Consider the following 13,113-nt stretch of genomic DNA (forward strand, 5'->3'; position numbering starts at 1 on the left):
AATTAGGGATTTCGTTTTTATTAAGGGAGAGAATAATTCCCATCTGGAAGGAGAGAGAGCCAAGAGTGGGGTGAGGGAGAGAGAACTCACACGGTTTCAGCCACTCAGTTCTCTCGTATTGTAGAGAGAACTCCGACATTCTCTGTTATTTTTGTATCTTTCTCAAGAACATCCAATTGAATTAGGCATTGGGTGTGGTCTAATTACTCCAGTTTAATTCACAAGGATCGAGAGAGAAGGAAGCTAGAAGGGTGAAGAATCTCTTGCGCATATTCTCCTGTGAGAATTTTGCTCAAACAAATGTCACCTGAATTTATACATTAGTTTCAATTTGTCACATTAAAGAAAATTTTTTGTCAGAAATGTCATTTTAATTTTTTAAATCCATGATTTGCCATCTAACTTTAACACCATCCAATTTTCCATCCATTTTAAGGTTATTTTAGTCTTTCAATTAAAAAAAAAAAGAGAAAAAAGAGACCTCTCTCCCTTTCTCCCCCACCCCAACCCCACCCACCCCCAAAATACATTGTATAGGACCTTCTCTCTCTCTCTCTCTCTCTCTCTCTCTCTCTCTCTGAGCATGTATAAATTTTTTTTATGGTGTTCATTGAGCATGGAAATGGAAAAAAATTCAATATGCAAATAGAAAAATACCAAAAAGAAAAAGGAAGAAGAAAAAAGTGGACTTGGTTTGGGTGGGTTGAGTGAATTTATGTGTGGAGGGTAGATGTTTCATGGTAGATAGAAGAGGAAGAGGTTGTGAAGAGGGAAGGGGGAATGGATTTCAAGGTGGATGGGGTTGGTTGGAGCTGCCGGTGGTGCACAGGGAATGGGGGAAGGTGATAATTTTTTTTTTTCAATTTTAATTGTTTAAAAGATATTTAAAAAAATTATAATGAGTTTTCCATTTTTAAAATACCCTTGAAAATGGAAAGACTAAAATACATTTTAAAATGGATGGAAAATTGGATGGTGTTAAAGTTAGATGACAAATCATGGATTTTGAAAAATTAAGGTGACATTTTTTTTTTTTTTGAGAAGGAGAATTCATTCATAAAACCACAGACGTACAAAGAGCGACATGATACAGTGGCCTCGTTAAAACCTTCCTAGGACAATTTCATGGGACAAATCCCAGGGGGGGAAAGAGTACCACACACGTCATGGACTAACATGAGAGTCCAATTCAGGTCACTTTGGACCATTACAATAAAAGAACAAGTCAAAAATAAAACCTAACACAAAGACCTCCGACAAGAACTGCAACTAGAGACCAACACAGTAGACCCATATGAGAGAACCGTAGAAACCCCAAATAGTAAACCTATATGAGAGGACCGCAGAACATTCCAATTGTCAAAAGAAGCCTTCTATGAGCACAATCATAGTCCTTTGACACCCATACAAACTGTAAGTCATACCATAGCAGAAACCAGGAGAGAACACGAAGGACGAACACAGAAAAAACAATAAAAAGACCCATGAGAAGCACTCCACTTCAACTCAGAACCTGACAAAGAAAACCTCCTATGACCAAGCATAGTTCTTCGGTCGACACAGAGTAAAAAAGAGCACCACACCCTAACAACTATCACCAATGTCGCTGTTGCCGCCGCCGTTAAAACAGAGACAAAACATCAGCCACCAGGTATCACAACTCTCCCAAGGAGAGATACAATCCAGCGTCACTACTGTCGCCACCGCTGAGACAAAGACAACACCAGCCACCTGGAACACTGCAAAAACAACCAAACAAAACAAATAGACAAACAGATCTAGACTATCTGGGGAAGGGAAGGGGAGGAGAATAGGGGATAAGAGGAAAGGAAAATATGGGAGAAAAAGAAGGAGAGATGAGGAGAGGAAGGGGAAGAGGAGGGGCAGTGGCCACCTCCCCACTTTAGCTTCCTCGCGGTTGGTTGTCAGCAAGGAGAAAAGGGATCAGAAAAATTAAGGTGACATTACTCTTAAAATTTTCTTTAAGGTGACAAATTGAAACTGAGGTATAAATTTAGGTGACATTTCTACAAAAACCTATCGTAAATTGGTACCCAAAATAAATCACTTTTTCCTCATGTTTGTGGTGGCTGGTTTGAGTTATTTCACAATATAACACGATCTCTCCGTAGTAGAATGTTAGGACTCAAGATCCCAAATTCGAAAAAATAGCACATCATATAGTGGTTTAAGAGCTCATGGGCACCTTTCCTTTACAAGCCGGTTTTTAGGAGCAAGTTCTATCTATGGGATCTTAACAAAGAAGTGGTTGCATTTAACATAATCTCTTGGCCTATGTAATAGGTATTGTAAATTGGTACCCAGTATCAGACATTATTTTCTCATGTTTGTGCTGGTTCTAGTTATTTCACACTTTAACAACGTACAAATATATATATATATATATATATTTGTTTTCTTTAGTGAAAACTATAGATTGTATGAGCAAAAACCGATTGCCTTCTTTGTTTTCTTAATGCAGGTACGGCCAAATTTGAAGTAAATGTGAATGGTGCTTTGATAGCAAATTTGCAATCTCAACGAAAAGGGGAAAAGGGAAAAAGGGAGGGGAATATGAGACAAAACGATGAGAGGCTTCTTTGATACCTTCCATCACATCACAAATTCATAACTATAATCATTCACATAATTCCACTACCGTCGGTATCCGATAGTTGTTAATGGAGCTTTATTATAGTTTATAAGCAAATTGAACAAAAGTGACAACAAGTTTGAACCAAGTCTTCCACTATGGCCTTAAACAAAAGGCAAATATGAATCTCACATGTATATTGAATCTCACATGTAAATTTTAGTATGTAAGATAACTAAGAAAGCAGAAAGAATATCTATCTTCGTCTCCCCTTAATTGGACCAGACGTTTATGACAGCCCTTCGTGCGTGCGCAGATGAGAGTGGGAAATATGAGACAAAACAATGAGAGGCTTCTTTGATACCTTTTATCACATCACAAATTCATAACTATAATCATTCACATAATTCCACTACTGTCGGTATCCGATAGTTGTTAATGGAGCTTTATTATAATTTATAAGCAAATTGAACAAAAGTTTCAACAAGTTTGAACCAAGTCTTCCACTACGGCCTTAAACAAAAGGCAAATATGAATCTCACATGTATATTGAATCTCACATGTAAATCTTAGTATGTAAGATAACTAAGAAAACAGAAAGAATATCTATCTTCGTCTCCCCTTAATTGGACCAGACGTTTATGACAGCCCTTCGTGCGTGTGCAGACGACTTCCAACCGAGATGAATATGGGCCCCACAGTAGGGCCCACATGCATCACAGACTAGTATCTGCCTAATACTTCAGCTACAAGTTACCATTCACAGTAAACAAAATATGAACAAGATAAATTAACGTAATTCCACTTGGACAAAAGACCTATACCCAAATTTCATAGATTTGGATCCAAAATTGGCTAGAAGAGGAGTAGAAGTGAGAACACCTGGCTGGCTGGCTTTCAAGTCCTATCTAACTGGATGCTGCCATGTGGTGAGGTTCTCGTTTGAATGACAACTTGCCTTGCTTGCTTCCTGTAACCTAGTGAGCCCTTAAGGTGTTCAAATTAGTTTAGCAGTAAGCATATTCCCTCAGTTGCCTTTATACAAACATTCTTGAGGTAACCCGAACTCCTTTTTAACATGAACGTGTTGCCTCCAAGGGTCGTTATGCAACTTGTAATGCAAAACCTGATTAAGGTGAGTGGACGTGGTCAGCGAGTTCATATTCTAAGGAGACACACATAACCATATGTACAGGAGCAGATTTAGACTGGTGCTTGACTCCAATATTGAAAAGTTTAAGTATTGATTTCATAACTTAATTAGTTGTGTAAATTTTAATAAATGACTAAAGAAAATCTGATATCCTCTACTGCATGTGTGTATATGGCACATGTCCCTAAAGCTTCAATTTTCCTTGAAAATTTTTTTGCCAAAATATTTTATTTCTTGTTTAGTCATTCCCTAGGTTTACACAGGCAATCACAACCTAATTCCATCAACCTCCTACATGCCCTAAGATTAATTACAACCTTTTTTCTTTCTTTTTTTTTTCTCATAATGTAAATGTATTTTTCAACCAAACAAACAATTACCACTTCATGGTTGACCTATACATTTAACTTTCGAGATTAGCTGGTATTATAGTTACAGTTTAGAGCAAAGCTCCAGTTTAATGAAATTCAAATGGTCAAATCAACTGACATCTTTCAACATAGAGTAGGAAGATACTCACCTGTACAAATGTTGCAACAACATCATCTTCAATCAATTGTGAGAACTGAGCTGCCCAATCTTCCATATGGCCAAAATCAGTTTTTTGCCTCTCAGCTTCGAGCATAATAGAATCACGATACAAAAACCTCTGCCAAATTTTCTGCACATTTTCTAGCCTGAACTTTATTTCTGTCTCATTAAATGCCTACAGGATTTAAAAATCCAATAATCAGTCAGCTTAATGCTGCCAAACTTGCAATCAGAAGCTTCATTGTATCAATCAAAACTTAAAACATAAAAAGTAAAAAGATTCACCCGAAGAATATTTATCAAATCTGGAATTTCGTCTTCACGTATCCGAACAGCATAACTATCATAGTTGAGCACATTTTCATATGGCAGGAAAATTCCATCCTAAATATGAGGGAACAAAATAGAAGAAAGATGAATATAGGTTATCATGGTTTGGAAGCAAGCAATCTCATAGTATGACACGATGCAAACAGTCACTAACTTACAAGCATCTTGAAGTAAGTGATAAGCTAACCAAATGTTCCAAGGCTCTAATAAAACAGCAAACAGCAATAAACAAATGTAGACAACTAACTACCTGAATGACAACAGGAATGCACCCCTGTAAAATACTGTCTTCCATACGACCACTCCAACCATCTCCAGGAAATACCCCACAGAAGATAGAACTGGCTAAATCCCCGTGATAGTTTTCAGACCGTAGTGGGGTAACAATCACATCTTCTGCATGTTGTTTTCCAAGTTTCCCTTCCTTGTTAGGGCTTGAACCAAATTCTTCTGCCAGCTTCTGTCTGATGCCCATGCTATAGCTACATAAATACCCCAATTTTTTTTATCAGACCATCTGTAAGTTGTGCAATAAACTATCAGTAGTGACTCAGGAAATTGAACATTTCCCAACTCCATAGACAACTACTTTCCAGAAAAGCTCATAAATCTTCTCCAAATGTAGCACATAGATATGGGAAGGAATGGAAATAACTGTTGGTAAGGTTCAGTCTTTACGGTTGTCCACAAAATAATTTGAATTGACCCACCCTAAGACAATATTTCTAAGAAGTTCTTGTTTAACTTACGAAGCTTCTGGTCTTCCATTTGGGTAAGCAGGTCCCAGATTTCCATTGAAGTAGAAGAGTGTTTTCCGTGTGTCATGGGATCTGAAAATAAGGTATTGAATCTTTCCATGGATTAATGGTCATGGTTGACTAGAGCAACAGGAGCATTGAAAAGGGGACGAATAAGAAGAAGAAAGAAACCAAGGAAATGAGAGTATGATTTCCATCAGATGTGTACCTAGCCCAAAGTTTTGAGCTCAAGGAGTTGACATCAGGACTTTTCCAGGAAGGAAGTACAAGATCTTTATCAGGGTCAAAGCAGGGATGGTTACCCCTTTTATCAGAAGGAATGGTATCCCAGTTGTCAGCCCAATAGGCTGTTGTTGAATGCTTATGTTTTAAGTTTGTGTTTCCCCAGTGAACCAACATCATGCTATTCCATATCTCCTTGGGAGCATAGCAAGCACCTTCATCCCATGAAAAAAACTGCCTTCAGATACAGAGGTGACAACATTAGCATGCACACTTAATAAAATGCTCTAACTAGGAAAAGACAAACACTCTTTCACTCCACACTGGCCTTATGTAATTTTCTCATTTACATCATACCCAAATATGGTCTCTTCCAGATGAGCGGTTCCAGAAGGGATACTGTTCAACAATGTGATCATAAGCCTTCCTATAATATTCCAGAGTGAGAGAGCTCCTCAAGCCCTTGTGCTCCTAAAAGTTTAATAATAAGCACATCAGTAAGCAAAAGCCAAACCAGAGAACATTGACTTGGCAAACCCAGATGTGAAATTGCAATTTCATACGCATTTTAACAATTACATAAAGCATACCTGCATACTCAAATGAGGAGCATCATCAGCACGAGTTATAATGCATGAATCAAGAACAGGAACGAAGAAGAAATCTGCTTCTTCACCATTTAATGTACGATATGGACTAGCCAAGATACTTTCATAAAGTGCAACCTGCAAACAAGCAACAAGACAGATGAATATTCCTAAGAATCTTCGATTTTACTCCAGTTTCAGTTCAAGTAAAATACCTGGGCACCATACAGTTGATCTGTCCACAGTGTTGAATTTTTGCCATCATAGATTCGGTTTACACACTCTAACCTAAAGTGACGCCCCTACAACAAGAAATTGAGAAGAAAAAAAAATAAGAAACTTGCTTTTGGCATAAATTAAGTAACCGTAAGTCAAGCTAATCCTGACCTCAAGAAGTAGGCTGTTGAAATCTGGAGGCAAATCATAAACATATATAAGGGGCCTTTTCTTTTTCACAACAGCATTGAGGTTGACAACTTTCCCTGGGAGATGTGAACTATCAGGAACATCAACCTGAGCAGGCCGAAGCCATTGAGGCCACTCTCTAACTGATGATGTAACAGAGGGAATGCTGCAATCTATTCCATACCAGCCATTGTCACACTGGAAAGTGCACTCAGTTAAGGCAGGAGATATTGACAAAAGAGGGAACAGAGAAAAAAAAAAAAAAAAAAAAAAAAAAAAAAGCATGGGGTATTCTTATGACATAGTATGATAGTATAATCTATTGATGAACTATAAGGAACTCGCAAGGAAACAGAGCAAGATTGGGAAATTATTGTGACCAAAATACTTCCAACTGGTTTCTAGTTTTAGTGCCTGAGTAACTTACATCACACAACTTAGACCAATATTTATCACCGAACATGGTTAATTGTGGATTTGCATGCAAAAGTTAATTTTGAGTATTTCTCCTCTTCTGGAGCATTGACACCTAGGATTATCTTTTAGTTCTGTCTTAATTGATTAGAAAAAAAATGCATGTTAAGGGTGCATGTTAACACTTACTTGTATTTATTTATGCATGTTACTACTTTTAATGATTCACCAAAAACAAAGGAACAAAATATCCACTGAGTTGACAAAGAAAAGTTGATAAGCAAACTATAGAGACTAGGGTAGATGCTCATACAACTTTCAACATGTTGTGAGCAAAAAAGTCCTGCTTGAAGGAAAAATAACTCTCCAAGGATACTCGGAGGAGGATGTTTGACAAATAAAACAGTATTTTTCTACCAAGTCAATCTTTGATGGTAGGACAGGCTTACTGAAATATAGTATCCTCTTATTAGAGGCATGTGACTAGAAAACTACCATAAGACCATAAAAGCATATGACTTATGAAGTTGATAATGACTGACACTTATGATCTAGCTTAAAGAGTTCTACACTAAAGAATGAATGAATGTGTTAAAGGGAATAGCCCTGTGCACAATTTTTAACCTTGAGATTGTGTGAAATTATCAGCCAAACCAATTTCTTCTTACTCCCCAATTAAATTTGATATATCCGAAGCGGAAATGTTAGCCCATGTTGTTCCTAGTACATGTTTATGTATTCGTTCACATCAGTCCTAAGTGTCTCCAAAGATTAATTAACTTTTAATATGTTCAACATCGTTCCAGGAAAAAATTTGCTGAGTTCTATTTATTAGCATGATTCACTTCTCATTTGTTCAAACAAAACAACATTGAGCATCCAGGCAAAAGCAACCAATTGTTACCTGACAAAATCCACCACGGCAATGCCCATGCCCCGAGCATTGATTAATACAAGTGCATAGCACAGGCACTTCACAGAACCGCCCCCAGAAACAATCATATTTGCAATCACATTCCTCTTTGAATTGCACCTTGTGAGCATACACTTCAGCAGGATCCACATTACACCATCCTGGTTTGCTACCATTTTTTGTGAAAACATTATCCAGGTCAGCTTTCGCCCAATCAGTCAGTTTAGGTGCACCAGGTTCAGAGGGTAACCTGAAACAAATGTGAAGGGATTTGTGGCATAATATAAAATATTTCCTGACTTATTTATACTGATGGAAGCCTAGTTAGGATCTGATAAACTTACTGCACTTGAAAGCCACATGCCTCTGCCACAGGTCGATTTGGGTATTTTGTGCCTTCCCCACAGAAGCAAAATGCTCTTGTTGTGTCACAATGCGCAGAGCAAATGGAGACAACCCATCTCCCATATGGTTGGTCTGGTGATCCTGGGTAGTTGCATTCCAGCTGCAGTCTCTCAGAGCATCCTTCCCCTGCATAATTAGAACATATTATATTTATAGAATATGACTCATATACAATAGCAAACTATTTCTGGTTTTTCTGCAATATCAGAACAGAGTGTTCATTTAGAAACAAGGGGGAGATTATGGAGCTACAAGAATGTAAGAACTCTATGGAAGTGATGAAATGACAAAGTTTCCATTAGTAGTGATGCAGTAAGGGACAACAATTAGAGCCAAACAAAATAAACAGTGACCACACAACCATTGACCAACAATGATAATAGATTAAATCAAGACTGAAATACACCCAAATTTGGCTCTAGAGGAGATCTGTGTGAGTATTCTTCATACGATCTCTTTAACAGAATGACCTCTGCATGCCACACATGCCTCAATTTATTTATTTATTTATTTATTTTTTCCCTACCTAGTTCAGTGGGTGTTTTCATATCAAAGAACCATGAATGTCAAAAATTAAAACTCTGCCATTTCACTAAGCAATATTTAACCAAATATTTGTCTTTAAGATCTAGTATTTCTTTAATCTAGATCTGTGATTCATAAACTCTCAGCATAAAGACTTAATTAAAGAGATAATGCCATATGATTACATCTTAGTCTGGTTGTGTGGTTCTTATATTTGAATAATAAGAAGCTTGAAACATTGACAAGTAGCGAAAAATCAGTCTGCTATTCACCAAAGTTCATAACAGAATTCTAGAGCAACATATCTTCTCATATATTCTTCAATCAGTATAAACATCATATCATGGAATAAAAAGCTTACTGTCAACGGAATCATAATTCTTATTCAAGAGATGATGAAATTGAACATCAAGCCGACTTCTCTTTTCAACTACTTATTCACAATTTTCTATTCGATTAAATTAAATGAGAGAAAATAGTACTGACCACTGTATCCATGATAGCACCGACATTGTCCCAATTCACGATTACAGACGCCTTGACCACTGCAGTCATTTTTGCAGCCACTGCCACCTATTACCTGCCATAACAATTAGTTATATATGGATAAATACTCTTCCAATAAAGTTGATACTAACCTCAAGGCTCAAGCCTTTAATTTCTGAGGGGACTGTAATTAACAAAGGAAAATCCATTTGCAAGTTGATCAATTTACACATATAGTTTCCTTCAATGACTTGTGCAACACACCCCAACCCCTCTCTTTCCCCTCTCCATTTACAAACATGTATATAATGCTGGTGTTGATCCCTATGTTTCTAGTTATATTTTAGTTCTTGGGAACACGATTCAACTCCCTTGGCATTTCTCACTGAAATCTTCACTCATGTAGAATGAAAAGGAAATGTTATGTATGTATAGCATTGTTCTTATTACCTCAACAATGTTGACTTCATCAGAAATTGGATCACAACCAGAAAGCCACCGACCAATCTCAGCCTTCCATGGTGCACCACGGAAAACAACTGCCTTGTGCAAGTCAGATGGAAACTGTCGATCTAGGTCAATAGGTGGTTTAAAATTTCCCTTAACATTATCAATAACTGCTTCAGCTGATCCATTAATTGGGACACAAGAGTTCTGAGCTTGACTGAAGTAATTGAAAGAAGGAACCAACGGAAACCAGAACAGATGAACTATCGAACCCAATATTATCGAGGCCAATGCCACAATAGAAGCAATCGTTGCTATCTGAGACCATGAACATTTCCACTTCTGAATAGAAAGCATTATCTTAGAAGACTCTACTGAGACAAACCCACAACTATGTCTCCATCTTCTTGACCCCCAACCCCTTCACAAGCACCTTAAATGAACTAACAGAAACTCATCCCTATGACAAACACAAATACATAAAAGAAACAGTATCAAACACCATTCTTTCAAATTCTATTATCACCATTTGGCCAAAAAAATCTTGACAACTGAACCTTTTAAATCAATGGCGTCAACCCAAATTTTAACAAGAAATTCTAGGCAGATGGCATTGAACAAGGAACTTCAAAGAAAGCAGCAATAAACCATTCCAAACTCGTCCACAGAAATAACAAACCCACCAAAAGTTTGTAAACAAATAATTCAGAGAAAATTTTGAGGTTCAAATGGGCTGTTGTAAATCTCAATATCACACCCCAAAAAATGCAAGCACCAAAATCATATTAGCTCAACATTAAATTAAGCAACCTTTTTTCTGTTTCCACAAAATAATATGCCTCAGTTAATACAAGAAACTATAAAAGTGGGTGCAAGTGAATACGAGTGAGTTGTAGCAATCATAGAGCATTGACTGACCTCTTCTCAGATCCAGAATGGCAAATGTTGCAGAAACAGAGGATTAGAAGGCAAAACAAAAAGATAGAACTCAGAAGAATAATTCAAAGGAGGGTTGAGATTTAAAAGAGAGAGAGAACAGACCCAATTGAACAACAACTTGTTCTTCTCTTCTGAGATTCCAGCGAAACCCAGAATATAAAAATTGAAGCAATAATTTTTGAGATTCGGACATAATTATATATAGGACGTAGAGAGAGAGAGAGAGAGAGAGAGTGGGGGGCAGGTCTGATTTGGACATAATACAAAAGCCGCCAAGGTTCTGCCTGCAAAGTTTGTACCCAAGACAAGTTATAACAGAATGATTTGGCACAATTCAGTTAAATTGACTGTAATTGCCCTTTTCATTTTCATTTTGTAAGTGAAACCGTTGGGTTCAAAATGGACATTTCTGTCAATGTACTCGTTTGTGTCTGTCTTTTATCTTTTGTTTGATAACAACTTACGAGCTTTAGAAAAGGGCACCGACCGAAATAAAAAGCTTTATAAAAGGGAAAAGGCCAAAACGGGCAAGGGTGTGGGCTGGAATTTTATTTTTATTTTAGATAAGCAGGGAATTCATTAATCAATCATCAAGAATAATATGTGTGGCATGAAGAAGAGTGGCTTCAATAAAATTTTCTTAAAGAAAAATTTAATGGGATAAAACTTTAGGGGAAGAAAAAGTGTACCACGCACATCAAATTATAACTGAAACTTAAACAAGAACATTGGACTTAGACCAATCGTCATAAACAGTATCCATGAGCCACAAGCGACCCACAAAGAAGGTGGATTTCTCACACTCACACAACCAGATGCTATGTGAGTTCAAATTTGAGACCTCTAATATGCACGTCAAGGCCCTTTTCACTCGACTAGACTCAATTGGCAATGAATATATTCTTTGGTGGCAGTGGCACTAAGAAAATTGGCCCCAAAATTTAATGTGATTGTATTATGAATTTATTAATTTAAATTAGGAGGAAAGAGAACAAAATAAACCAAGAATAAGAATCAGATCAAGTAAGAATAAACCCTTCCTAATTGTTCTAATTCCTGATTTTTCGAATATTTAATTGAGAATTTTAAGATGGAATCAGTGTATTAAATGATTCTTTATGTGTAAGTAAACACACGGAAGTTAAAAATAAAAATTATTATCTTTTTCTTATTCCCATTACTTATAAGTATAGATTACGTATTTCTTTTCATAACTTTTGAAATTTACACACACAAAAAAAGGAATTAGGACATCAAAATCAGTGGGAAACGGATTTGATATTCTAGTTCACATGTGACTTTCAAACTCTTTAGGTGTGTAGGTCATTGCCTCCGAACTGGCAATATAACAAATAATAAATTTTCATGGTTTTGTCTCAATTGACTATTGAGCCAATCAGATCTGAAGCAGAAGAAGTACATATTTTATTTTTTGGGTGACAAAGTCCATGTTCATCTGCAACAACATGCAAACCCTTCCTAATCTACTTTATTTATTAATTTCCGGTAGGTAGATTTGGAATCGACTTGTAGCGTTGACATCGATCACATTTTTTGACATATTCCGCTACATTGTTTATTGCAAGTCAATGACTACCTCCAGAGTTTCTGTTCATTTTTATTCTTGAGAATACAAGCCTTGTGGCAGAGCTAGTGTTTATATATGGACTCCGCCACTGTGGAAGCATGCACCAAATTATTGTTCGAGCCAAGCTTAAGCATATTGGTACTCGACCAGGCTCGGACCATCCATATGTACAAGTTATTTGTTTGACATGCCTACACTTTTATCACGAGAATTTCCTTGTTCCGTGGCTGGAGACCAGTCACTTCACTTGTGTCCATTGTTTTGGTTTTCTTTACACTGTCACTTGTGCCCATTGTGTTCGTATCCAATGCCTCACAAGTCATAATAATGTACACTGTTTTTTGCACTATATATATTTTGGGTTTTATATAAGCGATATTTTTTTTAAATACCAATAATAGTTTAAGGGTGTTGTTAAACAAATCTTAAAATATTATGGTGTTGCTAAATACCATAATATTTAATTCAAAATGTAAAATTAACTAAATACATCCTATTTAACTACCAAAAATGCCCCCAATATACCCTAATACACACAGCTTTTGAAGATCCAAACCATCCATCAATAGCACCCCTGCTTAGCTCTCTCTCTCTCTCTCTCTCTTTTCAAAATTAGGGGTTTTTTTTCTTCCAATATATCTCTATTGTCACCTCCAAATTTTGCTCTAAATTACATCACAACCACTTTGATAGTCGAATTCTCCCGCCTAGTTTCTGAAACCCAAAGCTTTGGGATTGGGTTTGGTGGGAAAGTCTCTGACTTGGGTTAGATCACAAATCACACTGTGGAAAATTCCCCGGTTTTTGCTGGTTTTTT

The 13,113-nt window shown here is 36.8% G+C and overlaps 1 protein-coding gene across 2 annotated transcripts; it reads right to left on the bottom strand.

Moving 5' to 3' along the window:
* LOC18771225 lies at window positions 2,989-10,959 on the bottom strand. 2 transcript variants are annotated; one of them, XM_020569365.1, is made up of 15 exons: window positions 10,811-10,959; window positions 9,773-10,229; window positions 9,323-9,416; window positions 8,251-8,437; window positions 7,898-8,156; window positions 6,562-6,777; window positions 6,390-6,476; window positions 6,178-6,312; window positions 5,945-6,058; window positions 5,574-5,821; window positions 5,357-5,437; window positions 4,858-5,089; window positions 4,563-4,661; window positions 4,267-4,452; window positions 2,989-3,719 (listed from the first exon to the last, which is right to left on the bottom strand). In XM_020569365.1, exons 2-15 carry the CDS (start codon window positions 10,124-10,126, stop codon window positions 3,621-3,623), a joined length of 2,391 nt encoding a protein of 796 aa, XP_020424954.1. In that variant the 5' UTR covers window positions 10,127-10,229; window positions 10,811-10,959; the 3' UTR covers window positions 2,989-3,620. The 2 variants fall into 2 exon arrangements, with proteins under 2 accessions (XP_020424954.1, XP_020424953.1); XM_020569364.1 differs by having other exon boundaries at window positions 10,688-10,959.

Source organism: Prunus persica, chromosome G7 (genome assembly GCF_000346465.2).
Source record: "Prunus persica cultivar Lovell chromosome G7, Prunus_persica_NCBIv2, whole genome shotgun sequence".
Classification (NCBI taxonomy): domain Eukaryota; kingdom Viridiplantae; phylum Streptophyta; class Magnoliopsida; order Rosales; family Rosaceae; genus Prunus; species Prunus persica.

Coding starts and splice junctions, on each gene's coding strand:
- LOC18771225 (XM_020569365.1), bottom strand. CDS start 10,126: ATGCTTTCTATTCAGAAGTGGAAATGTTCATGGTCTCAGATAGCAACG. Junction 5,822..5,944: donor CTGGAAGAGACCATATTTGG/GTATGATGTAAA, acceptor ATCTGAAGGCAG/TTTTTTTCATGGGATGAAGG. Junction 5,438..5,573: donor AGCTCAAAACTTTGGGCTAG/GTACACATCTGA, acceptor CCTTATTTTCAG/ATCCCATGACACACGGAAAA.